The sequence below is a fragment of the Electrona antarctica genome (genome assembly GCF_951216825.1).
Source record: "Electrona antarctica genome assembly, chromosome: 15".
NCBI classification, from domain to species: Eukaryota; Metazoa; Chordata; class Actinopteri; order Myctophiformes; family Myctophidae; genus Electrona; species Electrona antarctica.
In genome coordinates, this window is record NC_136796.1 from 32,241,550 (window position 1) to 32,268,111 (window position 26,562).

At 45.3% G+C, this 26,562-nt stretch overlaps 1 protein-coding gene across 2 annotated transcripts in view; it reads right to left on the reverse strand.

Moving 5' to 3' along the window:
- Nucleotides 1–511: 511 nt before the first annotated feature.
- Nucleotides 512–26,562, reverse strand: part of fhod3a (formin homology 2 domain containing 3a) — a 96,193-nt gene continuing 70,142 nt past the window's right edge. Inside the window, exons 14-27 of one of the 2 annotated variants that reach the window (XM_079523173.1) lie at nucleotides 22,760–22,983; nucleotides 20,599–20,967; nucleotides 17,560–18,308; nucleotides 16,629–16,772; nucleotides 13,296–13,454; nucleotides 12,253–12,435; nucleotides 10,540–10,659; nucleotides 9,161–9,322; nucleotides 8,197–8,387; nucleotides 6,827–7,031; nucleotides 6,154–6,177; nucleotides 4,618–4,864; nucleotides 3,840–4,025; nucleotides 512–2,300 (exon numbers count right to left, since the gene is read on the reverse strand). In XM_079523173.1, coding sequence (XP_079379299.1) covers nucleotides 2,224–2,300; nucleotides 3,840–4,025; nucleotides 4,618–4,864; nucleotides 6,154–6,177; nucleotides 6,827–7,031; nucleotides 8,197–8,387; nucleotides 9,161–9,322; nucleotides 10,540–10,659; nucleotides 12,253–12,435; nucleotides 13,296–13,454; nucleotides 16,629–16,772; nucleotides 17,560–18,308; nucleotides 20,599–20,967; nucleotides 22,760–22,983 — 3,040 coding nt within the window. In that variant the 3' untranslated portion in view covers nucleotides 512–2,223. The remainder of the gene's footprint in view (nucleotides 2,301–3,839; nucleotides 4,026–4,617; nucleotides 4,865–6,153; nucleotides 6,178–6,826; nucleotides 7,032–8,196; nucleotides 8,388–9,160; nucleotides 9,323–10,539; nucleotides 10,660–12,252; nucleotides 12,436–13,295; nucleotides 13,455–16,628; nucleotides 16,773–17,559; nucleotides 18,309–20,598; nucleotides 20,968–22,759; nucleotides 22,984–26,562) is intronic. The other variant, XM_079523174.1, reaches the window with a different exon arrangement.

Genomic DNA, 26,562 nt, shown 5'->3' on the forward strand with positions numbered 1-26,562 from the left:
TGTTGCTGTCGGCCAGAAACCTCTTATCTACAGTTGGAGGCCATCGATATTGTCCTTTTCTTTTTGCTGAGGTTTGCGTGATCTGCGCAAAAGGACAGTTTGGTGTTTTAAACATTATGTTATAATTTAGCTATTGAAAAATAGCAGATCTACAAGCTCATAGCGCGCCACCGAGTGGCGCGCTACGAGCTTGTAGGTCTGCTATTTTTGAAAAATCGTGAAAATATTTATTTCAGAAAACTGGAGGATTTAGAAGGATTTTTTTTAAAATTTTGAGGTCAGGCCTAAATGGGTCAAATGATAAGGGACAATATCGGTGGCACCCAACTGTACTACAGCATCACACGAGAGCATTAAAAGTAGCAGATCTGCATTCATTTGAATCCTGAAAAGTTTTGGACATATGAGGTTTTCACTCGACAGAGACGAAATACGCTGTTATTCGTGACTATGCGGTCCTTGTGCCGTGTTTGTCTTTTAAACCTTTAAATTATAATTCACAAAATAGGCATTCTTTTTTTTCCTTTTTTTTTTTACTATTTCTTCTCATACACAATTCTACAGAAATTACAAAAATAATACAAAACGTGGAACACACTAATCATGCACACTACAGTACTTCGCAGCTGGAGAGGGCATTTACACATTTTGTACAGAATTCTCTGCATTTCCAACAATATAAGTATATATATAATTTTTTTTCTTTTTTACAATTTCCACTTCTTTCCATGCCTGTTTTTTGTTTTGTTTTTACAACTTATTAACAGTTCCTCTGAGATAAAAGTGTAGAATTCATTTTTGTGCACATTACTTCAGTCATTCTTGTCGATATGAGCAACTATTATCCTTCAGAACCAATAAGGTGCGAGACATTGTTTGTTATAGTAACAAAGTGAGTATCTGAGTTCTGCAATAAATTAGACAATTCAAACACTAAAACATTTGACCAAGATAATAAAAAAGCAAAAGTAAAACATGTATCCAGCACTCATATTAATTTGTTATAAATCAGCTAGCTACATTATTGAATAATAACATTTCTCTGAGAATGACAGTGGGAGAGAGAAAGCGATAAAGACATGGCAAAAATATACTGTGTGCTATTGTCCCCTTTAAAATTAAAGGCACATGTCATAATGCAGCAACCCTTTCACATTCCTAAAAATTGTACTATACAACACATATATTACACACTATAGTGGCGCCAGCGACAGAAGCATGCAATTGTGTTTTGCACATCAACTGGTTTCTCAGAAAAGTGTCATTATTCCTGTAGGCTTCTAATGGGATTGTCTGAAAATGGACGAGAAGGAACAATGCACCCAGCAGAATCCCAAAGTGAATAAACCCGAATTCAGAATACATCCAGAGTTCACAGCTTCAATAAAAGAAAAGTAATAATGTCGGCACTACAGAAGCCCACAAGCATACATCCCTTTGTTATCAAATGCAAAATATATTTAAATGACCATGACAGAAATGTTTCCCATCATTTTGAGGCAGTGTGATCGAAGTTAACCACTTTTAAATGTTTCTGATATTTTCAACAAATATTGCATTGCTATTTCCTTTGCCCTGAAAAACCTTAGGAAAGTTCTCCAATGTGGTCTGGGGGAAACCAGCCTATTGCTAATTTGTCTATCGTGCCAGGTAGTTAAATGCAATCACCTGATGTCCCAAGCCTAAACGAGTCTCCAATAATAAAAAAACAACAGCAGCAGTCCTGGCGACTGGAGTTGAAAACCACTGTTTAAACCCTTTAAATCCTATGCATATACTTTACCTCATTCATACAGGTTGATGCCTTTATTTGCGGTGAAAAAAATCACCTCGTTCTTAATATAAATTGCGCCACGTTATCGCCCTGTAATAGTCTGTGAGGATGTACTCAGATGTAACAGTTTGACTATTATGCTGACGCATTAACATTGGCTTTCTCTGTCTTCTTCTCTTCATCCCTACCACCACATGTCCATTTCCGTTGCTGCGTTTCCACCCAGTAGCGAAAAACCAAAACCAAAATATACTATGGAAACGGCAGCGGCGGCGGCGTCGCACACAGCAAGCAAACACGCGATTTGTTGCCCACTCGCGTTCTATACGGGGCTTCCGATTGGCTGAGCGGCATTCTGAAGGTGTGGGGGAAGGCAGTCTCACCGACAGTACACATCAAATGAGGGTTGAGGACCGGGGTTCCGTGGTGACGTGAGCCAGCGGTTGATATCACAGTTGATCAGAGTCAGATAGTCCCAAAGCCAGAGCCTCCTCTGGCGTCAGTCCACTCTTCAGAGTCCGTCTCACTGTAACAGAAGTTAGAAGGCTTGAATACTTAGAAACATGTCCCATTTACCACACATTGACATTCAGGTCAGGCATCCTTGAATCGATGCAAAAACTAATAGAATACGCACATCACTTGGTAGTGGTGCTGGGTTCAAAAGTACCATCAGAAAAAGAGAAAAGAACCTGCACACTCATCTGCTCCAAAAGCTATACTAACATACTATACTAACCCATTTTGACCTGAGATCAGATTCTAAAAATGTCTTCTACATCCTGACAGTTTTCTGAAAAAGCTATGTTTATATGTGTCGTTCTTCGATTTTTCAAAAATAACAGACCTACAAGCTCATAGCTATGAGCTTGTAGGTCTGTTATTTTTGAAAATAGCTATGAGCTTGTAGCTATGAGCTTGTAGCTTGTAAAAATACAAAACAATACTGTTTTACACTTCTAAACCTGTGATGTTATAATAGAGCACCAAAGTCTGATGTCAATATCGCTAGAGGGCGCTATTCCACGGGTTCGTGTATTCTTTTATTTGTATTATAAATCCCCAGGGATCTTAGATCAAGAACTGTGTTTGAAAAATAAACAAATCATCCCCGCGGTTTCACTCATATGGATATGAAGAATCAACTGACTGTGAGAAAACGCTAATTTTACTGCTGCCGAATTAGTTACATTTTCACTAGAAACAGACTGTATCAAATATGAGTGACTGACTGTTGCAAACGATACAGAGACACCTCCCTGACAATATCGCAGAGACAGTTTGATTATTTTTGCACCACAATTCTTATATGAATTATGAGACATGGAGTCATCTAAGATGACCCCATGTTATTCTCAGTCAATGTTTTAGTTGAATCAGGCCCCAGCATCCATCTTCCACGTGTCTGGAACCCTTTCTGGTCATCCCATCCCAATTTTTAAGGCTGTAATATTATGCCTTTGCCTACGATTTCATTTTTTTGGTTGGATTTTCAGTTCCAGATGGAGCCGAACAACCTCTCCCAGGCTGCTCACTTGCACTACAGAAGGTCATTGCCTCCTCTTTATTAGCTACAAAGAAAGGCTATTCTACTTAAATGGAAGGATGTAACCCCTTCATCACACAACCAATGAATCAAAGATGAACATCAAGCTGGAACCAATCTGCCGCGCGCTCAACGTCTCCATTAAGAGATTTGACAAATCCTGGGTCCCATTAATAAACTATGTGAATAGTTTGCCTAGCTGGGAACTATAAAGGAATACTTCCAGAGGTGGTCTGTCCTACATACTGTACTTCAACACAGAACTCTATGTTGATGCACATGATTTAATATTTAATTTTGTCACTATTATTACAAGCGGAAAATCATCTTGCCATTGCACTGACAACACATTGCAAGAGTGTCTTGCTTTCGTGACAGACAGACAGACAGACAGACAGACAGACAGACAGACAGACAGACAGACAGACAGACAGACAGACAGACAGACAGACAGACAGACAGACAGACAGACAGACAGACAGACAGACAGACAGCAAGAAGGAAAGACAGAGGACGTACATGACTTGCGGTTGGCCCGTGACCTCCTCCTCTCGCGTGGCTGTGCCCTGGTGGACGGGCCCTGAGTGGCGGACCTCACGATGCGCTCCATGATGTCATCGGCGTCATCATCGCCGCACGTCAGGGCTTCGTCTGCCGGCGGCACAGACGCCGGCGGCATGGACGCCATCGCTGGCGCGCTGCGACCTGAGCGGACACGAGTCCAGAATTACATCATTTTAATCGAGTAAAAGTACAACAGTATTGGTTAGGACAAAATGTACTTAACGTACCAAAAGTAGAAAGTACTCTTTTTAGGCGGAATGTCTCATTTCAAGTTTTCAAATGTATACAAAGTCTTTTGAAAATAGCCGATCTACAAGCTCACAATGTGTCGCATCGCGACGCATTGTGAGCATTGTTTACAGGTTAAATAGGTTAAATAGGCTAAAAAGAAAATAAATGTCTTCTAAATAATTTTTCAAGCAGTTTTCTGAATAACGTATCTATGTCAGTGGTTCTCAAACTTTTCCATGTGAAGGAGCCCTACAATTATATAATTATATATATTTGGCCACCGACCTCCACCCCAAGAAGCAAAGATTTGAGTTAAAAAATGTTGATAAAGAACACATATTCAAAGATTTGCACGTGTTTTCACAATTTTTCTAAAATAGCAGATCTATAAGCTGGAGTGCCGCACCGAGTGCCGCGCTACAAGCTTGTAGATCTGCTATTTTTCAACGGCTAAAGGTTTAAAATAATGGTTAAAGTGGTGAAGTCCTCCTCAATCACTCACCTCCCCGCCCTGGACGCGACCTGAGGCGCGTGCGTAGCCCCGGCGAGCCCAGCGTGCTCTCCCTGTCGCCACCGCCACCGCTCAGGGTGCTCCTCAGCACGGCCTTCAGGGTCTCGTGCTCGGCGACGTCCTCCTCGTGGCCCAGACCCGCCGGCTGCGACGGCTCCGCCTCCCCGCCGTGGCCACCGGGGGCGCTGTTGTTACTGCCGCTGTGGTTGCTGCCCGAGCCATACCGACCACCACCGCTCTGATAAAGACACAGATCAAATAAGAATTTATCTCTGATCTTCCTCTGGGAAATAATTCAAGCTTTACTTTAAAGGGACATTTCACCGCTGGAAGAAACCGCAGTTAATAGTATTTCTAGCACAATTTGAAATGCGCACCCAATGGCCAGAAAAATAATGAGGTCTGTGTGTTTGACTACTAGGGTTTGACTGGATTTCTGAATTCCTACAATGCCCATAATGCCCATAATGCCCCTCCTTGTGGAGAGGGGGGAGGCGTCGTGGAGGGGTGACTTGTAGTCCAGGAAGGAAGTGAGACCACATTTTCATGACACATTTTGTTCATGAACATGGGGTCATGACTAAAATATCTAAAATCACATATTACCCACATAAAAACCCCAAGTGTTTTTTGCGTCCTAAACATCATTAAAATAAGATCTGGTTGCAAAAGGGGTGAAATGGCCCTTTAAGTGTAATATTAACACAAATGGTGCATACATGCTATACTATGTTGTCTGTCTATCTATCTCAAGCCCCCAGGGAGGCTCTCCAACGTTGAAGCACTCGGCCCTACTGGTTAGAACGTGAACTGCAGGCAGACCCGTGGATTTATGACGAGGAAACCCTGTGCAGCTGGGCTTTAACATTGAGCGATCGTTTGCACTTCCACATTTGCCAACCAAAATTTGGTCACAGCAAAATTCTTTAGTTTTGGGTCTAAATCTCATCAAATATAATATAATATAATATAGCAATCAAAATAATGGGCCTTGATATGAAAAAGGTTGAAAACCACTGGTGTAGGATATGACCACTACTGGTTGACATCCACCATAGAACAGGAAAGTGTAGCACAGAGTGCAGCTTTAAATACGTTGGCCATGTTCACACACAATGTGGTCAATGTCATGCATTGACCACGAGAATGTCGGTTAGTCAAAGAACGGCGAGAATTTGGCAACTTATTTGGAAGTGCTTGTATTTTGACTTAAATATGCCAGTGCTCAAGGTTAAAGGGCACACACACACATGCACGCACGCACGCACGCACGCACGCACGCACGCACGCACGCACGCACGCACGCACGCACGCACGCACGCACGCACGCACGCACACACGCTTTTGGATTAGTTCATTGTGACACAGCAAATACTTTGTGAGTCTGGTTAAAAAGGTGGGGAAAAGGCAACATGTCAGAGAAAATGGTCTGCTCCTGGTTAGAGGTTTCATGCACACGCACGCACGCACGCACGCACGCACGCACGCACACCTTTACACACAACTGACATGCGCGCACGGTTATACCTCTCGCTCCTCTTCGTCATCAGACTACAAGGGGACAGAGAGAGCCCAAGAGTAAAGAAGACACGAAGGAAAGAAAATGAACAGAAATAGGCGACAGTGAGAGACGAAAAAGCGGGATTGACTTAAATAATAATTGAACGAAGAAAACATATCGTTTCTGTCGGGACGAAACCACCTAACTCCATTTCTGAGGTTTTAGATTTTTTTTCCCCGTAAATCAATGCTATTGAACACACCAAAAAAATATTGAACCAATGGAAAGTATTAAAAAGCGCTCAATTGGACCCTCAAACTGTCTGCTAAAGCAGCTAACTCCGCCCCTCTCCCCCTCTAATGCAAGCAATTGACAATATATAAAGTCACAACACCAACTTTGATGAGGCAGTATTGCTTTGTTTTCAAAATATAAGGTTTTCTTCATTTCCTGAAAAATGAACTTTTTGGACTTCGATGGTTTCTTCCCGACTGCAGAGATATAGGAGTAAGTGAGTGAGAGTGTGTGAGAGTGTGTGAGCGTGTGTGTGTGTGCGTGCGTGCGTGCGTGCGTGCGTGCGTGCGTGTGTGTGTGTGTGTGTGTGTGTGTGTGTGTGTGTGTGTGTGTGTGTGTGTGCACGCGCATATGCGTGAGCATTGCATGTGCACCGTGCACGTGACATGTGTCCGCGACACTCACAGGTGCGTTGACGTCTATGATCATCTTGCCGCGGGTCTTGTTGCGCTCGCGGTGGTCGGCTCTCTTCTGCTTCTGCTGCAGCACGCGGTCGCGCGTGGTTCGGTACTCCAGCGCAAACTCGCTCAGGATCTTGCTGAAGCGGTGGACGCTGGTGTCTCTGACGCTGTAGGACGGATGTCCCAGGTATAGCAGAAACGCGTGGAACCTGGAGGACACGGACCACAACAATCACATGAGGCACAGAATCGTAGAATTGTTCTCTGAGAATTTTGAGATGTACGTATGCTTGTTGAGTGTCATTTTCTTTTCTTTTTTAACTTTCATTGTATTGAACACCATACTTTTTATTTTGTTTTTGTCAAGCACATTTTTCAGATAAACATCCTTCATAATAAAATATTATTATTATTATTATTTATTTTATTATTATTATTATTATTATTATTATTATTATTATTATTATTATTATTATTATTATTAGTAGTAGTAGTAGTAGTAGTAGAAGAATTATGTTGCAGTCTAATACAGTAACTGTAGCAGTGACAATAGCAGTAGTAGCAATGGTATTGTCATTAAATACAGTATCTATCTAATGCACCAAGTCTCTGTGTGTACGTGTGTAACCGCTCGACCCACCGACTTCAAATTCGACACACGTTCCACACCCCCCCCCCCCCACAGGGAGTGCAGTGCCCCCCCAGAACCAGCACAAAAGCCTCTGCCCGGGCTCTGGACCTGATCATCCCTATATCTCCATATATGGAGCTGGCCTGTTCTGACATCATTCTGAGTTCTGACATCTGCATAAATGCATAGATCAGAGATTAAAATAGGGTGCATTTTGCATTCCAAAACGCAGTTAATAGTTAAGGGACGCAATGAAACAACGACCTCTGCATCCACGGGATGCACTACTGTACTACTGTACTGTTTTTTTTATCCTAGTTTATTTTGCTAGCTTTAGTTATTATAATAATCATTTCTTCTTCTGTTTTCTACATGAATATAACCACATTATAACCATATAAAATGAAATGGGAGTTAAAATGGCAAAATATGACTCCTAACGTCGTTGAAGTGGGACTCATAAAATGTCCCTGGGACTCATCTAAAAGACCATCCCTGCATCCCGGGACTCATTACATTGAAAACATATTTACATCACTGATAGATACATGGGAATGCCTGACAAAGAACTCCATATATGGGCATAATAACTGGGTGGGGCAATAACTGGGTGTGGGGATGCAATTCCAGCTTGCATCGTTCCAAGTAAGCCAGTGCCCAACTAGTTATAATGATAAATGTAATCCTTATCATAATAATCCATGCTTGTCAAGCCTTAGTTTAGTTTAGATCATCAACAGTACCTGTTGATGATCCTGCGGTGGACGATCTTCAGGATGATGATCCTCTCGGCGCAGTCCTTGAGGAAGTCGGACATCTTCTGTTTCAGAACGGGTTTCATCTCGTGCTTGGCGATCATCTTCAGGTGGTCCCAGGAGGCTTTGCAGCGACGTTCCATCTGACCCAGGGTCTCCTGTAGCTGGTCAAAGTCCACCTGAAAAAGATGCTTCATGTGATGAGCAAGCCAGCTCGGGTGAACTTCATCATAAGTCACCTCATTGTAAGTATTGAGCAAGAGATGGTGAATAAATAACTGAATGGGCTCTATGCACGCACACTGTACACAGAATAACTCTTCCTACTTCCGGGCTGCTTCCCTATCACAGGTGTTACAGATGATACTAATTAAGGCTCTGTTCCATCAAGGACACTTTGAGACCCACTGGTGTGGCAGTGTTTCCAGTGAGCCAACACGCACAATAGCAGCACCCTGACTCTGATTGACCAGAATGGAACAGAGCCTTCATTAGTATCAGTGGTAACACCTGTGAAGGAAGTAGGGGCCCAAGTTCTTTCCAAAATGGCGTGTGTGCATGGAACACAGGTTATTATTTTTTTGTTTCATTTCCAGAAAACCATTTTTGGTCCAAAACCATTTTTCAGACATACAAGGTTTAAGCCCTGACCGCGATGAAATAAAACAGATTAAGTGCTGCCCCATCATGTATTAGTGTTAATATTGACCCGTTGTCGTCCCTACCCGGTCTCGCCCCAAACACGGTTAAATAGCATGGATTGCAATTCCGTACAATTCCAATTTCAATTCCTAGAAAACCATTTGTACACTCTCAGAGTTACACAGCCGTACGGGCCATTTGGAACCCACTCAATGACACTTTGAGACCCACTGGTGAGAGTGTTTCCAGAATTGCAATCCGTGCTATTTGGCCGTGCTCGGGTGAGATGGGGGGGGGGGGTTGTCCTGACCTTGGCTGAGCGTGTGATGGCTCCTATCTCTGAGTAGAGGTCCGTGCTCTGGGGGAAATTCTCCACCACCACGGAGCAGGCGTGGTGCAGCAGGGACTGCTTGTGGACGGTGTCCTTCACCTCCGCCACCTTCTCCAGATAGGTCAGCTCAAAGCCCTTAGCCTGGGTCACGCACGCACCGTCACACGCACACGCACGCACACACACACACACACACACACACACACACACACACACACACACACACACACACACACACACACACACACACACACACACACACACACACACACACACACACACACACACACACACACACACACACACACACACACACACACAGAACATGAGCCTATAGAGCCTATAAGTCCTGACATCACTCGCTCATCCCCTGGTTCACGGAAGTAAAGAGACCAACAACATTGGGTCACCTTAAAATCATTGTGTAAAATAATTGTGGTCCAAAAATAAACAAACTGTCGTGTCGCTATATCGTTTACGATAAAGAGACACTCAAATTTGATACAATCAGTTTCTAGCGAAAATGTAACTAATTTAGCAGCAGTAACATTAGTGTTTTCTTGTAGTCAGTTGATTCTTCATATCCATATGAGTGAAACGGCCTGGATGATTTGTTTATTTTTCAAACACAGTTCTTAATGAGCCGATCTAAAAAAAAACTATGGGGATTACAATGCAAATAAAAAGTACATCAACCCGTAAACTTAGCACCCTCTACCGATATTGACGTCAGACTTCGGGTGCTCTATATATATGACTCATTTTGATACAGAGACAGTCATGGTGGCAAGACTAACTGTTCAGGAGAGGAGAAAACTGTTTTTGTTTGTTTTTTATAAAAAATAAAAATATACAATGACTTAATGTGTGTCAAGATCAGATGGTCACATATTATGCATATAATAAAAAGAAAATCTCCGTAAACATAATCTCAGTCGGTACTGCAGGCGGCCCACTCCCCATTCTTTCTGCCGCAGTCTGAAAACAACTGCTCAGACTCTACTGTACCTCCTCTGGCCTATTTTCTTTTTTCGATGCAGATGTATGTTGATTACTTGTTCACGTTAGGTTATTTTTTTTTTTACCTGGTATCCTAGTCCTCTGTTTTTTTCTTCTTCTTTGCACCGTACTTATGTGACCACGTCCGTACCCTGTCGTTTGTGGTCGGCTAGGGGTTCATGTCATTTACTCTGTTCTCGCACTGGTATAAGTCACCCTGGATGAGAGCTTTTTGCTAAATGCCTGAACTGCAAAATTGTAATCCTACGGTGACATGAGCCTTTAATGAAAGGAAGTGAAGTGGGAAATGACGAGACGAGGGAGGGAGGGAGGGAGGGAGGGAGGGAGGCGAGACTCACGTTGGTTCCGTTGAGGAAGTTGCCGATGGCGAGCAGCGTGGACAGGATGTAACGCAGGGTCTTGTTCTTCTCGAGCTGCTCCATGCCTTCCTTCAGGTCCTGCAGGGGCTCCGCCACTTCCTGGAGAGCACGCACACGCGCGCACACACACACACACACACACACACACACACGCACACAACACGCACACGCACACGCACACACACACACACACACACACACACAGACAGACACCATTAACTACAGTATGTCAGTTAAGACTCCGGCCCGGCTGTGTTTCATTAAGGACTCGAGTTGCTTTAAAGCGTGCAGCAGCAGGTGCACCGTCCGTGTGTCTCCCGCTGCTAATCATCTGTCCTTGTTTAAGTCTCTCGTTAAAGGTCACCAGAGGTTGTGCAAAGGTTGCCATCTCCGTCGGCCTTTATTGGTGTCAAATGTGGTTCTGATTACCTGAACCTTTTTGTTGTCGTGCAGTGTGTGTGTGTGTGTGTGTGTGTGTGTGTGTGTGTGTGTGTGTGCCTGTGCGTGTGTGCGTGCGCGCGAGAGAGAGCGAGTGCATCTGCATGGTATGATGCCCTCCATTAAGCCTCCTGCTACTAAACCATCCCGTGGAGTCCAGTGAGGAGGATCAGTGTGGTCAGGAGTCGTGCCTTCCTCTTTAGAGTGAGATGAAAGGCAAATGGCATCCTGTGGAAAACCGTACAAATTTGCAGGACAGCGTGGGAGAAGCGGCATGTTTTTTCCACTCTCTCCGCTATTTTGACTTTGAACTCTTGCTCTCGCTTCGGTTTTTGTTTTGACTGAAGAATGTCCGCGTGCCAACGGGGGGGACTAGGTGCCTCTAAACAAGCGTGCATGTTTCGATGTGTGTTGTTGTGATGTAATGATGCTGTTGTTTTGCGGTTTTGCTGTTTTTGACCATCATTGTCTGCACGCCAGGGATGCTAATACGCGCGGACAGTCATGTGACATGGCACGCACGCACCCTCACTCACCCTGTCCTCTGCTTCCTCTTCTCTCACACCAACTAACTTCATGTCCTCTTTCACTACATCCATACATCTTCTCTTTGGTCTTCCTCTAGGAGGCCTCCTGCCTGGCAGTTCCAACCTCAACATTCTTCTACAGATATACTCACTATCCCTCCTCTTTACGTGTCCAAAGCATCTCAGTCTGGCCTCTTTGGGTTTATCTCCAAAACATCTGACATGCGCTGTCCCTCTGATGTACTCGTTCCTGATACTATCCATCCTTGTTACTCCCAGAGAGAACTATAGTAGTCTCTGCCTCCAGCTCTGCTTCCTGTCTTTTCCTCAGCACCCACCCGAGGGGTGTGTGTACACATTTTTACTCGTGCATTTTCTTGCATTATGTGTTGTGGCCTGTTCTTGTGTCAGAGCAATCCACATTTTGATGCGTGTACAAACGAAGAATGCAACCAACCCAATAATTGTGTCTGTTTGTCCATAGTTTCTTCGCAAAAGCACATTTTTCGGATCTGATCTGCCAAGATGCATACACACACACACACACACACACACACACACACACACACACACACACACACACACACACACACACACACACACACACACACACACACACACACACACACACACACACACACACACACACACACACACACACACACACACACACACACACACACACACACACACACACGCACACAAAGAACCGCGCTCACACGCATACCTTCTCAGTGGCCTCATAGTCCAGTTTGAAGGCCCAGAGTTGGAGTCGGGCCGACAGCTCGCTGATGGAGGAAAGGGTGAGGAGGAACTGTTCTGCCGAGCCCAGAGGGATGTCAGGGTTGGCCAGCTGGGCCTCCTGGATCTTCTGCTTCTCCTCCTCGGTGGGGATCATCGTTAGGATTTTCTAAAGAGAAGAAATACCGGAGGAGGTGTGGGAGAAGATAACTCTGTGTAAATATATCTCAGATGTCATTCTGAGCTCTATGGGCACTATTTTCCCTAGCCCTAAACCTCTTTGCCTTTTTTTTCTATTTTGAAAAATATTTTTAAATTGTTCAACTAGCCGATCTACATGGACGCGTTGTGAGCTTGTAAATGTGCTGCAGAAGGGAGTTCCAACCGCGTCTCAAGCCTATTAAGCCAGTCTGGTGCATCTCAGAGGCAGGACAGGTTGCAGGAGGAAGGAAGGCCCTGGTGAGCAGCTCAGACAGCTCTTATTTTATTATCAGGGTGCACCCTGATAATAAAATAAGAGCTTAAACTGTCTGAGTTGCTCCAGTGCCTCCCTTCCTCTTGTAAATGGGCTATTTTAAGTATTCAAAAATGTTTTTCAAAATAGTAAAAAAAAAAAAAAAAAAAAAAAGGCAAAGAAGTTTGGGGATAAGGGGTAAGGACTGACTACAATAGGGCCCTGACTCGTGGCATATACTGTCGTATAAAAAATAGCAGATCTACAAGCTCAAAACGTGCTGCGCTGCAACGTGTTTTGAGCTTGTTGATATTTGAATTGAAATGGTTGATGATTTTCTTTTCTTTTTGAACTTAAATGCAAATACATTGGACATAAAAAAGACAATACAATTCTAATACTAGTCATTCAGCAACAAATGTCAGACTGAAGTAATTGAAATGGGGCTCATGTTTGCATGTTTGGAATTGTAACAGCTGAAATCAATAATATATCACTATTCTGATATTAACCTGCCGGCCGCATTAAGTGAAGGTGGGGGCCGCATGTGGCCCCCGGGCCGCCAGTTGCCCTACCTCTATGCCCTCCTTGTTGAGTGCGTACTCGTCAAAGTTGAGGATGGCCGTCTTGATGGTGCGAGGCGGAGGCAGGACCGTCAGACCAATGTTGATGGCGTTACTCCTCTTGGAGTCCAAGACTATTATCTCTGTCCGCTTGCCATCCGCTGCTGTTTTCTATAACACACACGCACACAGGCACACACACGCACACACACACACACACACACACACACACACACACACACACACACACACACACACACACACACACACACACACACACACGGTCAATACTTCGTCCGTCTCTAACGGTCTGTGGGAATTCTGGGAAACAAGGCAAGGTCAGGACAGGAGCTGAAGAATTTGCATCGCCGGTGGGTTGTGTATAGGTTACGTGCTTGTGTGTACTTGTGTCTACTTAAGGTGCTCCTGTATTTTATGTTCTCCGTTACCGTGTGTAAAACAAAAACGGCAAATAAGCATGCTACATGATGTGACCATTATATGGGATTAGTGGAGGGAAGTTGTAACTCCCTCGCCACATCATATACAGAGAAGGAGGAGCAGGTGCTAAGGCTTAGCTGCTGCCATTATTAAGTGCTATAGAGTGATTGACTTATACAATGGCTCTGCTTGTATATTTTACTTAACCACATACCCAGTGTATATTTGCCCTGTGTGAGGTAATAAAAGAGGTAATAAAACCAGTGGCTGGATGGAAACCGCAAGGTTGCCAATTCGAACCCGGGCTCCCCCAGAGTTAGTGTCGAAGTGTCCTTGAGCAAGACGCTGAACCCCTAATTTCTCCTGATGTGCTGGTTGGTGCCTTGCATGGTTTCCACCGCCATCGGTGTATGAATGTGTGTGAATGGGAATGGGTGCATTTAATGCACAATCTATGTAAAGCGCCTTGGATAAAGGCACTATATAAATGCACCATTTACCACAGAGTGAAGGAACTCGCCATGTTCAAACATAGACAAAACGTGCTGCCGATGGTTTGGTAAGATGCATGGCTGAGACACTGAGGTTTATCCACGAGCAACAAAAATGTGGAAAACAGTGACAGTTCACAGAATGGCTGCGTACCAACAATGATGAGGCAACGAGTAGCAGCACCAGGACAAAATATGGGCGACAATCTACTTGTATAATGTTTCATTGAGTTAGTAGTACATTCTGCAATGATGATACTATACATGAGACAGAATACCCGCTTGACACTCAACTGTATTCGTAAACTCCTATAGCACGATAGGACTTGTATAAGTACAGTACAGTACAAACATCTCTATCAAAATATCCATCAAATCAAACCCTTCAGAAGCAGCAGGCGAGTAGAACAGAAAACGAATCCGAAGATGCAAACATTGCCTTCGGTTACGCCTTTCACAACGATTTGATCCAAACTGTGGCCTTCACTAGCAGAACAGTCCTGCGGCCCGTTTTGGGGGAGAAACAGCTTATAAAACAGTCCAATGTATTTTTGTGGAAAGTAACTAAGTACATTTAACATTCTGCATAGTGAGTATACTTTCTACTTTTGGCGCTTTAATTAAGTACATTGTGAGGCCAATACTTTTGTCATTTTACTCAATGTACATTTTGAATTCCGGACTTTTACTTTTAACGGAGGAGTTCTACATTGCAGTATTGATATTTTTTACTTAAGTAAAAGTTCTGTGTACTTTTTCCACCACTGGTGTTTAGATCCCCTGGTGGTCCTACAAAACTTGGACCCCAAGGCTTGTTCATTGATAAGTCAAACTCAACCAATCTCCATCCAAAAAGAACACAGAGTCGGACCACCACCACTCTGCTCTCGCTCCACCGGTGGAGAGAGTGACTGTTTTAATTGGTGCACCTCTTACAAGAGCTGTGGTTTTGGAACGCGGGGGCTTGAGTTCAAAGCGCGAGGGGGCCTGTGTTGAGCACCCTGTCTTTTCACAGCATACTTTTTCTATTAAAGGCCTTATGGGAGTTAGACCCCCAACACTTTCTCTCTCTCTCTCGCTACACACAACCTTACTTAACCTTTTAAACGTTTTAAGTGTCGAGATAATGGCGGTGCAATCCATAGGCATTTTTGGGCTGGCAAACAACAGGTGGTTGTAATCAAGCCAAAGTCGGTTGGTCAGTGGATAATGTGTGGAGCACCGAAGAGGATACAGTATTGAATAAAATAATAACAATAAGTGCATTTTGGAGGATGTCGTTCAGTCTCCACAGAAGTGGAATTAACCGTACTTGCAGTTTGCTACACGATATGGAAAGCTACTGTAAAAACAGCTGATCTACAAGCTCGTGACATGTCTCGCTGCCATGCACTGTGAGCTTGTAGACATGCTATGTTCGGTGTGCGACACCACCACGCAAATAAGTATAAATCAGGCTTACAGTAAATGTCATGTGTGACATCCCATACACATTATTACCCTGCCCACAGCAATGCATGGCTGTGTGTGTGTGTGTGTGTGTGTGTGTGTGTGTGTGTGTGTGTGTGTGTGTGTGTGTGTGTGTGTGTGTGTGTGTGTGTGTGTGTGTGTGTGAGTGTGCACGTGCGTGCGTGCGTGCGTGCGTGCGTGCGTGCGTGCGTGCGCATGTGTGTGATTGATAGCAAGACAACTTGAGCTATAACTAATTGCTGGGAAGATGACTACAAAGTTGACTTGCCCATAGGAAATGTAGTGGTTTAAGTGGTTTGGGTGAGTGAAATTCTATGTATTTTCTTAATTGTAGGAAGCAATTCCAATGGAGCCACAACAATGTCTTCCCCTTCCTCATTATGACCGGCCACTTAAACCGCAATATGCCTGCCTCCTGCACACACACAAAGGGGAGCTTTTTCTCACCTTGAACTTTGGTTTATTCATATGCAATGAATTCTGGCTAGAGATTTGCGAGAACAAAATATATTTTGTTACATTTGAGAACTATTTTCGCTCTAAAAGCAGTTTTTCCTGTTTTAAAGTTTCAAACTGATGAAAGAACATGGTAGGATTCTTGTGGATGAATGGAACTAACATGAAATGTAAAAATGTATCCCCAAATCAGAGCTCAAATGTGAAGTAGTGTATTCAAATATCGGTGGAGCAAATTCACCGTTATTGCTTTACTGGGTAAAGCATTTACCAAATGGATTCAGGGATCAATTATTAATTTGAGTTGTATGAAAACCCTTGTCCAAACATTTTCTTCAAACTTCAATTAAGCCAACGCTTAATTGAACTTAACTTGTTCGTCAATCTCAGCAAGTGAGTCAATTCTACTTTCATATGAAATGGAGAGAACAAAAATCAATGATCCCAGTTGTTCCTGCATCGTTTCATTTAAACTAAACTAGTTTACCTTAGTGACTGGCATCTCCTTAGACTTGGACTCAAACAGGTTTTCCAGTTTGGAGGTATCCAGTTTAACCGACTCCAGTTTAGACCAGAGTGAATCTCCGCTCCGTCTGTAGTCTCGGTACTCTCGGCAGTCTGATGGACGCACCTGAACGCAAAGTACAAAGATGGACTGGATGAGTTAAAGCTTCACATTATTATTTATGAAGATTATGAAGTTATAGCTCAGACAAGTGACATTGTATGGCTCATGGGAATGGACTGTCCTAGTACAGTTAGTTAATAAATATATAATATAAACATTAAAATATATTATAACAATAGTAAACTAGAAAAAGTGCCCTTCTGGGCACAGGTCTCCACCAGGAGGATAGGACTGTGTGAGATGTTTGGCAAAATGTTTAGGATTAATATAAACATGTTTTTGAGGCATTTTGTTCCAAAAATGTGTTTTGCAAAAATCAACCTGTTGGTGGCGCTATAACAGGCCAATGTGAAAAGGGTGTGATATATTCCTCAGCCTAGTAAGAAAATGTGTGGAAGATTTCACGTAGATTTCACGTAAATTTCATCGACCGGGTTAACGGTGCCGGAGATTAGCTGGTAACAGACGGACGGAAGGACGGACGGACACACACACACACACGGACGGAGTGCAAAACATACTCTCTCCCCATGCCTTCGGCCTGGTGGAGACAATAATGCAATAAATCAGTAGTGTAGTAGTGCAGTAAGTGCTGTCCAGGCACCCTCAGGGTTCTATGGGGGTGTTCCAAATGGACTGTTAAGGCCTATTCATAGAGGTTAGTTCTGGTTAGTAAAAACAGAGAGATATGTCACCTCTTCACCGAAAACTGGAGTATGAATAGGCCGTTACAGGTCCGTAACTCTGAAAGGGAAAACAGTTATGAATTTGTAGTAGGCCTATAACTCACCTCGCTCCAGAAAAGTCTGATGGTCTTCTTCTTCTTGTTGCTGTAGAGCGACGGCTCGGGTGGCGGCGCGCTGGCCGGGAGGCAGTTGAAGCTGGGCGGGGGAGGGGGCCTCATCATCATGCCCAACATGGGCGGGGCGGGCGGAGGGCCGCCCATCATGGGCGGGGGAGGTGGCAGGTGGGGGGGCAGGGGTGGCGGCCGCGGCGGGAGGTCTCCGCAGCTGCCCATGAAGGTGTCCGTGTCCAGGATGTCCTTGTCGTCGTCCTCCGTCAGGTCGGTGAAGTTGATGTCGCCGATGCGGAGCTCCCGCGGACTGGCCAGGAGCTGGTCCCAGATGGTGTCCGACTCCTTTTTCGGAGGCGGAGGAGGTGGTGGAGGCGGGGGCTTCTCCTCCGCCTCTGGGGGCGGCTCGTGCCCGCCGGAGTCGTCGGATTCCTGCCGATGCGAGCCCAGGTCCTTGATCAGGTCTCCGAATCGCTCGGCGAAGGCCCGGATGTTCAAGCGCCGCTCAGAGTTCTCGGCTCTGTTGTTGTCGTCGCCACCGCTCTGTTGGGCGTCGTCGGCCGGAGGTCGGTCGGCCACCTCCTCCCCTCCGTCCTCCTCCCCCTCTCCTTTCTCTTTCTCCTTCTCCTCCTCCTCCTCCTCTTCATTGCTAGGCTTGGTGCTCTGGGAGTAGAGCATGTCCAACATGAAGAGCTTGCTGTTGAGGAGCTTACTGCACTGCTCGTTCACTTCCGCCTCTTTAAGACCTATAATAGAGGCAAGGAGAGGTTTATTTGCATAGCACGTTTCAGCAATAAAGCAAATCAAAGTACTTCACACAAAACATTAAGCATTATTATTAAGTGATACTGAGCAAAAAAAACGTAAAAGGACATCTGAATAGAATATAAATAGAACTCAAAAACAGAAAAATAAAGAGAGAATTGATTGAATGAGGATTAAATTAGTCGTGTAGCCCGCCAGAACCGCAGCCTACGTTTTCCAGGGTTTATATTCTTTAATCCATGTTTTGATCAGATCGAATCGTTAGATGCCGCTCGTTATCATAACAGTCAAAGTGGGACAGTGGCCGCGGCCATTTTGAAGATGCGCGCGCATCCACTTGCACTCTATGGACTGCTTTCAAAGGCCTGTATCTCCAAATCGGCACAATGAATGTCGTTTCTGGTGAAAACAAGGTTTTTCAACGGCCGACAGCAGGCGCTGTGATACTCACGGTCGGGTTTTTTCACCACCGACCGAGAGAACAACAACCGGTCAAGACACCACACACAGCATTTTGTCATTGTAAGTTTGTAACATCCGGTTACGGCTATTTGTCTCTTCAAAATTAGGGTTGCGCGCGATAAAACCATGGCAATGCGCGGTAGATAGATTAATTAATCCCGGCGGTCCAACGGTAAGGCCTTGGGTGTGCGATAAGCAAGTGATTGCTTTCTGTCGCATCCAACCTCAGGCAACGACGTGGGCCCCAGTGATAATAAACTATATAATTATTTATTTCTAGAATTTCATCTGATAAATTGCTGCTTAAATTCTTTGCCAATGAAAAGAACGCACGCAAAAAAATATTGTTATTTTTTGGGGCTTTGTTTAAAACAATAGTTTCTCATCTGGGCCGGCATTGAACCAGCCAGGGACCTTGTAATCACGTGGATGACACAACATCCAGTCAGCTAGTACGCCCCAACAAGATCTGCTCTGTACTAAATGTAACACAATGTAGTTTTCACTGCAGCAGTGGTTCCCAGCCTGTTTTCCTTGGAGCAGCCAAGCAAAACAGGGCAGCTCTTAGCCTCGAAAACAGACTGCTTCCCCCCTTCTTACATCTGACAAAAGCTGTGCCCCCCCCCCCCCCCCCCCGCACGCACACACACACAGACTATATAGTGTTCGTATGATGAATAGCAAAAAAGGTCACAGCGTGTCGTCGGATCAAAACGCGCTGTGAGCTTGTGGATAAGGCATTTCCGCGAAATTGTTTTGAACATGGTTTTTTTTATTTCCAAAATAGGGATTCCAGGTTGAAAGTGCATGAAAGCGTTTTAACCATTATCTACGCTTACTTAAGTACTGTACTTAAATACAATTTTGAGGTATTTTTTACTATACTTGATTATTTTCAATTGCCAATACTTTCACTCCACTACATCTCAGGCAAATGTTGTACTTTTACTAGTTACTTTGTAGATTTTGATTATTATTACAAAACATACATTAACCACTTCTGCCCTATACATTTTGCCATTTGAAAACGCACTGTGAGCTTGTAGATCTGCTATTTTCAAATACAAATACATTTGAAAACTTGTGATATGGGACATTGTGCATAACGAGTACTTTTACTTTTGTATTTTGACACCAATATTTTTGTAAGTAAAAGTTTTATTCCGGACCTTTACTTGTAACAGAGTACAGTATGTCTACATTGCAGCATTGATACTTTTACTTAAATAAGAATTGTGAGTACCCTATTGTAACTCACAAATAGATTTAACCAATATTTATTATAGAATGAGAATACAAGTGTGCATATAATATTTGGCAAACAGCTCATAACAACAACCAGGAACCATATGCAGAAGGAAGGCAGGAAGAAGCATGCAGTCTAGGAGAGCTTAAATACCCCGCCCAATTGGTCAGCTGACTGCCACATCAGTGAATGACATGTGGGTCTTGCACACTGAATACACCCACATAGTAATGCAGCATATTAACCCCTTGAATATATGTATGCGCCCTTGAGCACAGCATGGAACCCCTCGAGTATATCTGACTGAACTAACTCCGCAAGCTACGTATCATATTTTTCCTAATGAAAATATCCTAAAAAAAATGGGTCGTATTATAATCAGGGACTAGACTATTTAACATTCAATGTTGTTTTTCCACAAATGAGTCTTGAAAAATGGGTGTCGTCTTATAATCAGAGTCGGCTTATATTCGGCACAATACGGTACTTTTTCCACCACTGAGAATGTGCACGGGTGAAGGAGAAGCTCAATCAGTCAATCAATCAATCAATCACTCTCTCACCATTGTCCTCGGTGCCTGGCCGCTCCTCTCTCTCCAGGGTGCTGCTGGCCGAGGAGATACTGGAGGCGGAGCAGTTGTCCTTCTCGTTCACCTCCTCATTCTGCCGCTCCTTGTCGCTCAGGATCCCGCTGTCCTCCTCCTCCTCCTCCTCGGCTTCCTTCTCTCCACAAGCCTTCTCCTCCTCCTCCTCCTCCTCCTCCTCTTCCTTATTCTCTGTCGTCGAATCGCCGCCGTCCTTCTCTACTTCTACTTCTACCTCTACAGCGTCTTTCTGATCGTACGGCTCTTCTTCTTGTTCTTCTTCTGCGGCAGCTTCGGTTGGCTCTTTCTCTTCCGTTTCTACGCTGGCGCTGGAGTCGTCGGCCTCCCCTGTCGGACAGCAAATTGAACACATACACTTTTAGATGCTTTAAAGATGGAGTGCCGTGATTTTTGTACTTGTTTCTGTTTCGTATGTGTCTGTCTATCGAGTTAACATTATTCTAATAGACCCCCAAGGTGTGGTTAGAATATTGAAATAGTATGTCTTCCCTGTGTATTTTTTGGTTTCTTCCTGCAAGCTGAAAGCCTTTGATTCAAAAGGCCCAATCAAAATGTCAATAACAACAATATCATCCCTTCCCCTAACGGTAACCCCTCCCCCTTTATCATACAACAACAGCTGTGGGTGCGGCTTCAGTTCAGGTGGATCACCGCCCACCTGAAAACCAGGCATACTTATAGACAGTGTTGGAGAATGTCCTACATACATACCCCATTTAAAACGAACAAAGACATGAGAACCATGAAGTTAAAACCATATAGGTGACAGGTCATGCCTGTCTCGTAGAACTTTGAATAGAATAGCTCCAAGATTACAAACAGTGCTTAAAGAGATGTAAACTTATTATCAAATGTGCCCGGCTGTAGAGCCCGCGTGGAACGTGTGTGTCGAATTTGAAGTCGGTGGGGCGAACGGTTCTCAAGTTACGTGGATTGCAGACATACACTCGTACAGACGTACAGAGACGTGGTGCATTTATAGATAGATTATACAAAATATTACACAAAATTACCCCAGGGACAGCTGTGCATGGTGTACAACAGTCGCTATAATTCACCTCCAAGTACACTGTTAGCAGTGAACTGTATAGAAATACTGTTCGACACGGTTACCTGACTGACGTTGGCCTTTTCAAAGAGGCCTCTGTTTGGCCCGCACGTTTGAGCCTGCTATCGACGCGCGCTCGCACACACACCAACAAAAAACACACACGACCCCATTCACCAACATAAACAATGTGTCAGACGCACAAAGGTGGGCTGTCGCTTGCACCAGGATATGAACAGGAAATGAGGAATTAGGTTCCTGTTTACCTCAAAACACACACACGCACACGGTACAGTCCAGGGCTGTGATGATGCAAGGTTAGAATAACACGCGTGTAGCTCGGAGGCCCTCATACACTAGCTCGCTTGAGCTACAGTATGGCCGCTGCGTGCGTATACACATCTTTACTAAGACGCAAAACAAGGCTGTGTGTTCTCTTACGCAAGATGTTTGGCATCAAGCTTTCAAAAAGGTCTTTCAAAACCCTGTTTGACCCTTTCACCCATATCCTTTCTCACTCCCCCACTCTCTCTCAATCTCTCTCTCTCTCTCTCTCTCTCTCTCTCTCTCTCTCTCTCTCTCACTCACTCACTCACTCACACACACACACACACACACACACACACACACACACACACACACACACACACACACACACACAAACACACTTTCTCTCTCTCACACCTGCATATTAGTTGAAATGGCAGGCTACAAGCCGAAACAATTTCAGGTTAAGAGTGATTGCGCCGGGGCGCGCCGGTGGGAATTGAAACAAACTTCTGGTTTTAATCCCCCTCAGCCCTCAAGGCACTAAACTGTCAACCATTCAGTGTAATGTAAATATATTAAATACAGTGAAAGATCTAAAAGTATGTCACTAGTACCACAACCAGCTAGCTATATACCAGATATTCACACATTAGATTTATCCATATCGCCTCTGTCTGTCCGTGAGCATGCACTAAAGTTTAGCACTGTATTCCCGTAACTAAGAGAATACCCTATAACTCTATAACGTCTCTGTTCTTCAGCTGAACGGCCGGCCGTGTGGTCAGTGTGACATGTACTCACCGGTCTCGGAGGGAGTGTACGGGGTCACGGGGGTCTCCGACCCGAGGTCGGCGGGGTCGCCCCCCTCCTCCTGGGAGGCGAAGGAGGACGGCGTGCTGCTGCGCGACGACGACGGCCACGCCTCCGAGGGTTCAAAGGTCAGGCTGAGGTCGGGGCGAGTCTTCGGCACGCGGACGTGATCCCTCTCGTACTCCTCGGCCGCCAGGCGCTCCACGTTCTTATACCTGGGAAGGATGGAGGGAGGGAGGGAGGGAGGGAGGGAGGGAGAGATGGAGGGAGGGATTGAGAGATGGATGGATGGTGGGAGGGAGAGATGGAGGGAGGGAGGGATTGAGAGATAGACGGATGGAGGGAGGGAGAGATGGAAGGATGGAGGGAGGGAGGGAGGGAGGGAGGGAGGGAGGGAGGGAGGGAGAGATGGAGGAAGGGATTGAGAGATGGATGGATGGTGGGAGGGAGAGATGGAGGGAGGGAGGGATTGAGAGATAGACGGATGGAGGGAGGGAGAGATGGAAGGATGGAGGGAGGGAGAGATGGAGGAAGGGATTGAGAGATGGATGGATGGAGGGAGGGAGAGATGGAGGGGGTGAGGGAGAACAGTCGTAGGAGGATAAAAGAGGCAAATAGGGGGATTGGAAGATAGAAAAATGGGGGGAGAGAGAGAGAGAGAGATAGAGAGAGAGAGAGAGAGAGAGAGAGAGAGACAGAGATGAAGCAGCAATACCGTAAAAACACATGTTTTTCTCCTGCTGGGAATCGCTGTCCTCTCTCGGCCAAATCGCCACAAAAACAGCGTATCCGTTTGCGTGTTGGCCCGTTATTGTAGAGTTCTGGTGGATTCTTTTACCTTCCCTAAGTGAGAGTGAGTGGTCACACACCTCCTCAGCTCAACAACACGCTGCATGCTATACTGTAGGTCAGTCCATCTGTCGGCTTGTCTACCTTAGCCCTGTGAAAGCTCCAAAAAGCATTCGCTGCAGTCATCACTTGTTTCCTGCACTTTTATACACCATCCTTCTCTCTCTCTCCCTCCTCTCTCCAGGCAAGCGCTGAGATATTACAAGCAGTTCACGATATGCAACAAGCATTTGAGACGGACGGACGGACGGACGGACGGACGGACGGACGGACGGACGGACGGACGGACAGACAGACAGACAGACAGACAGACAGACAGACAGACAGACAGACAGACAGACAGACAGACAGACAGACAGACAGACAGACAGACAGACAGACAGACAGACAGACAGAACGAACAGGAGAAATGTAGAGACGCTGCATGCGTTTGGATTTGGCTGCCCGAATGACCAAAACATGAGAAGTGAATAAAAAGTTAAACCTGTTCAAGATGTGCCTCCTCTCCTCTCTGTCAGGTTCTGCCTCCTTCACTCCCTCACCTCCCTAATATACCAAACCTCATCTGTGAACCCCCGTCTGTCTGCCAGAACTGGTCTCTCTCTCTCTCTCTCTCTCTCTCTCTCTCTCTCTCTCTCTCTCTCCCTGTAATGTTACCATGTCGTCATGAGGTGCTTCTGTTCAGGATTCATCGAAACACCTAAAAAGTCTGAAGAGGAAACAGGATACTAATTGAATTTGCGTGCGTGCGTGCGTGCGTGCGTGCGTGCGTGCGTGCGTGCGTGCGTGCGTGCGTGCGTGCGTGCGTGCAAGAGAAAGAACGTGATAGAGAGATTGAGAGTGTCTGCATTCTTTACTTCCAACATGGACTTTCCTCTCCTAAAATAATGTTTTGGAACATTATTCCAAAATAATGTTTTGGAACAAAACATTATTTTGTCTCTCCAACATTAAAAAAAAACAATAAAAAAAAAACACCACTCTGGGCCTTGGCCGCTGAGCGGTCCAGGCACCTATGTCTTCCCCCCCATCCCCCCCCCCCCCCCCCCTTTCCTGTCACATTACTATACCCTATCACCTATGTCTTCCCCCCCATCCCCCCCCCCTTTCCTGTCACATATACCCTATCACCTATGTCTTCCCCCCCATCCCCCCCCCCCTTTCCTGTCACATATACCCTATCACCTATGTCTTCCCCCCATCCCCCCCCCCCCCTTTCCTGTCACATATACCCTATCACCTATGTCTTCCCCCCCATCCCCCCCCCCCTTTCCTGTCACATATACCCTATCACCTATGTCTTCCCCCCATCCCCCCCCCCTTTCCTGTCACATATACCCTATCACCTATGTCTTCCCCCCCATCCCCCCCCCCCTTTCCTGTCACATATACCCTATCACCTATGTCTTCCCCCCCATCCCCCCCCCCCTTTCCTGTCACATATACCCTATCACCTATGTCTTCCCCCCATCCCCCCCCCCCTTTCCTGTCACATATACCCTATCACCTATGTCTTCCCCCCCATCCCCCCCCCCTTTCCTGTCACATATACCCTATCACCTATGTCTTCCCCCCCATCCCCCCCCCCTTTCCTGTCACATATACCCTATCACCTATGTCTTCCCCCCATCCCCCCCCCCCCCTTTCCTGTCACATATACCCTATCACCTATGTCTTCCCCCCCATCCCCCCCCCCTTGCCTGTCACATATACCCTATCACCTATGTCTTCCCCCCATCCCCCCCCCCCTTTCCTGTCACATATACCCTATCACCTATGTCTTCCCCCCCATCCCCCCCCCCTTTCCTGTCACATATACCCTATCACCTATGTCTTCCCCCCCATCCCCCCCCCTTGCCTGTCACATATACCCTATCACCTATGTCTCCCCCCCCCCCTTTCCTGTCACATTACTATACCCTATCACCTATGTCTTCCCCCCCCCCCCCTGTTGTTTTCAAATGTACAAAATGTAAAAAAAAAAAAAGAAAAGAAAAGAAAAGAAAAAATGTTTGAAAATAGCAAATCTACATGCGTCACATTGTAGATCGGCTATTTTCAAATGGCCAAAATATAATAGGGCTGTAGTAATGTTTAATGTATGTTTTGTAACAATACTCAAAGTAACTAGTAACTAAAGCTTTCAAATCACTGTAGTTGAGTATAACATTTGCCTCTGAGATGTATTGGAGTAGAAGTAAAAGTCCTGGAAATTAGAATTACTTCAGTAAAGTAATTCTATTGTACACACACACACACACACACACACACACACACACACACACACACACACACACACACACACACACACACACACACACACACACACACACACACACACACACACACACACACACACACACACACACACACACGTGCGCGCGCGTGCGTGTCTGTCTCGCTTCCCCCCTCTATTGTTGTCTCCTGCTCTGTCTCTGTTGCGTTATACCTTCCTCCCTTGTCTCCTTCCATTTGTTTCTCCCTCGCACGCTCTGCCTCTCTTTTCTCGTTCTCTCGCGTTCTTTCTCGTTTCCCTGCCCTTCCTTTCACTCTCTCTCATCCATGCTTTCCCTGTCTCGTCCTCTGTCTCTCGCCACTATCTTGCCCGCCTGCCCGCCCGCCCACCTGCCTGCCTGCCTGCCTGCCTGCATGTCTGTCTGTCTGTCTGTCTGTCTGTCTGTCTGTCTGTCTGTCTGTCTGTCTGTCTGTCTGTCTGTCTGTCTGTCTGTCTGTCTGTCTGTCTGTCTGTCTGTCTGTCTCTCTCTAAAGTGCTGGCTCTAAATGGAGGGTGAGATGAGTCTGAAGTGACCTGTTGGAGGCAAACACGTAGCAGGTCCCTTTGGCACTGCAGTGCAGATACATTGTCAAGACGACAGTGGTGTAAAGTACAAGCACTTAAGTAAAATTTTGAGGTAAGTTTTAGTTACCATATAGTTACTTTGTAG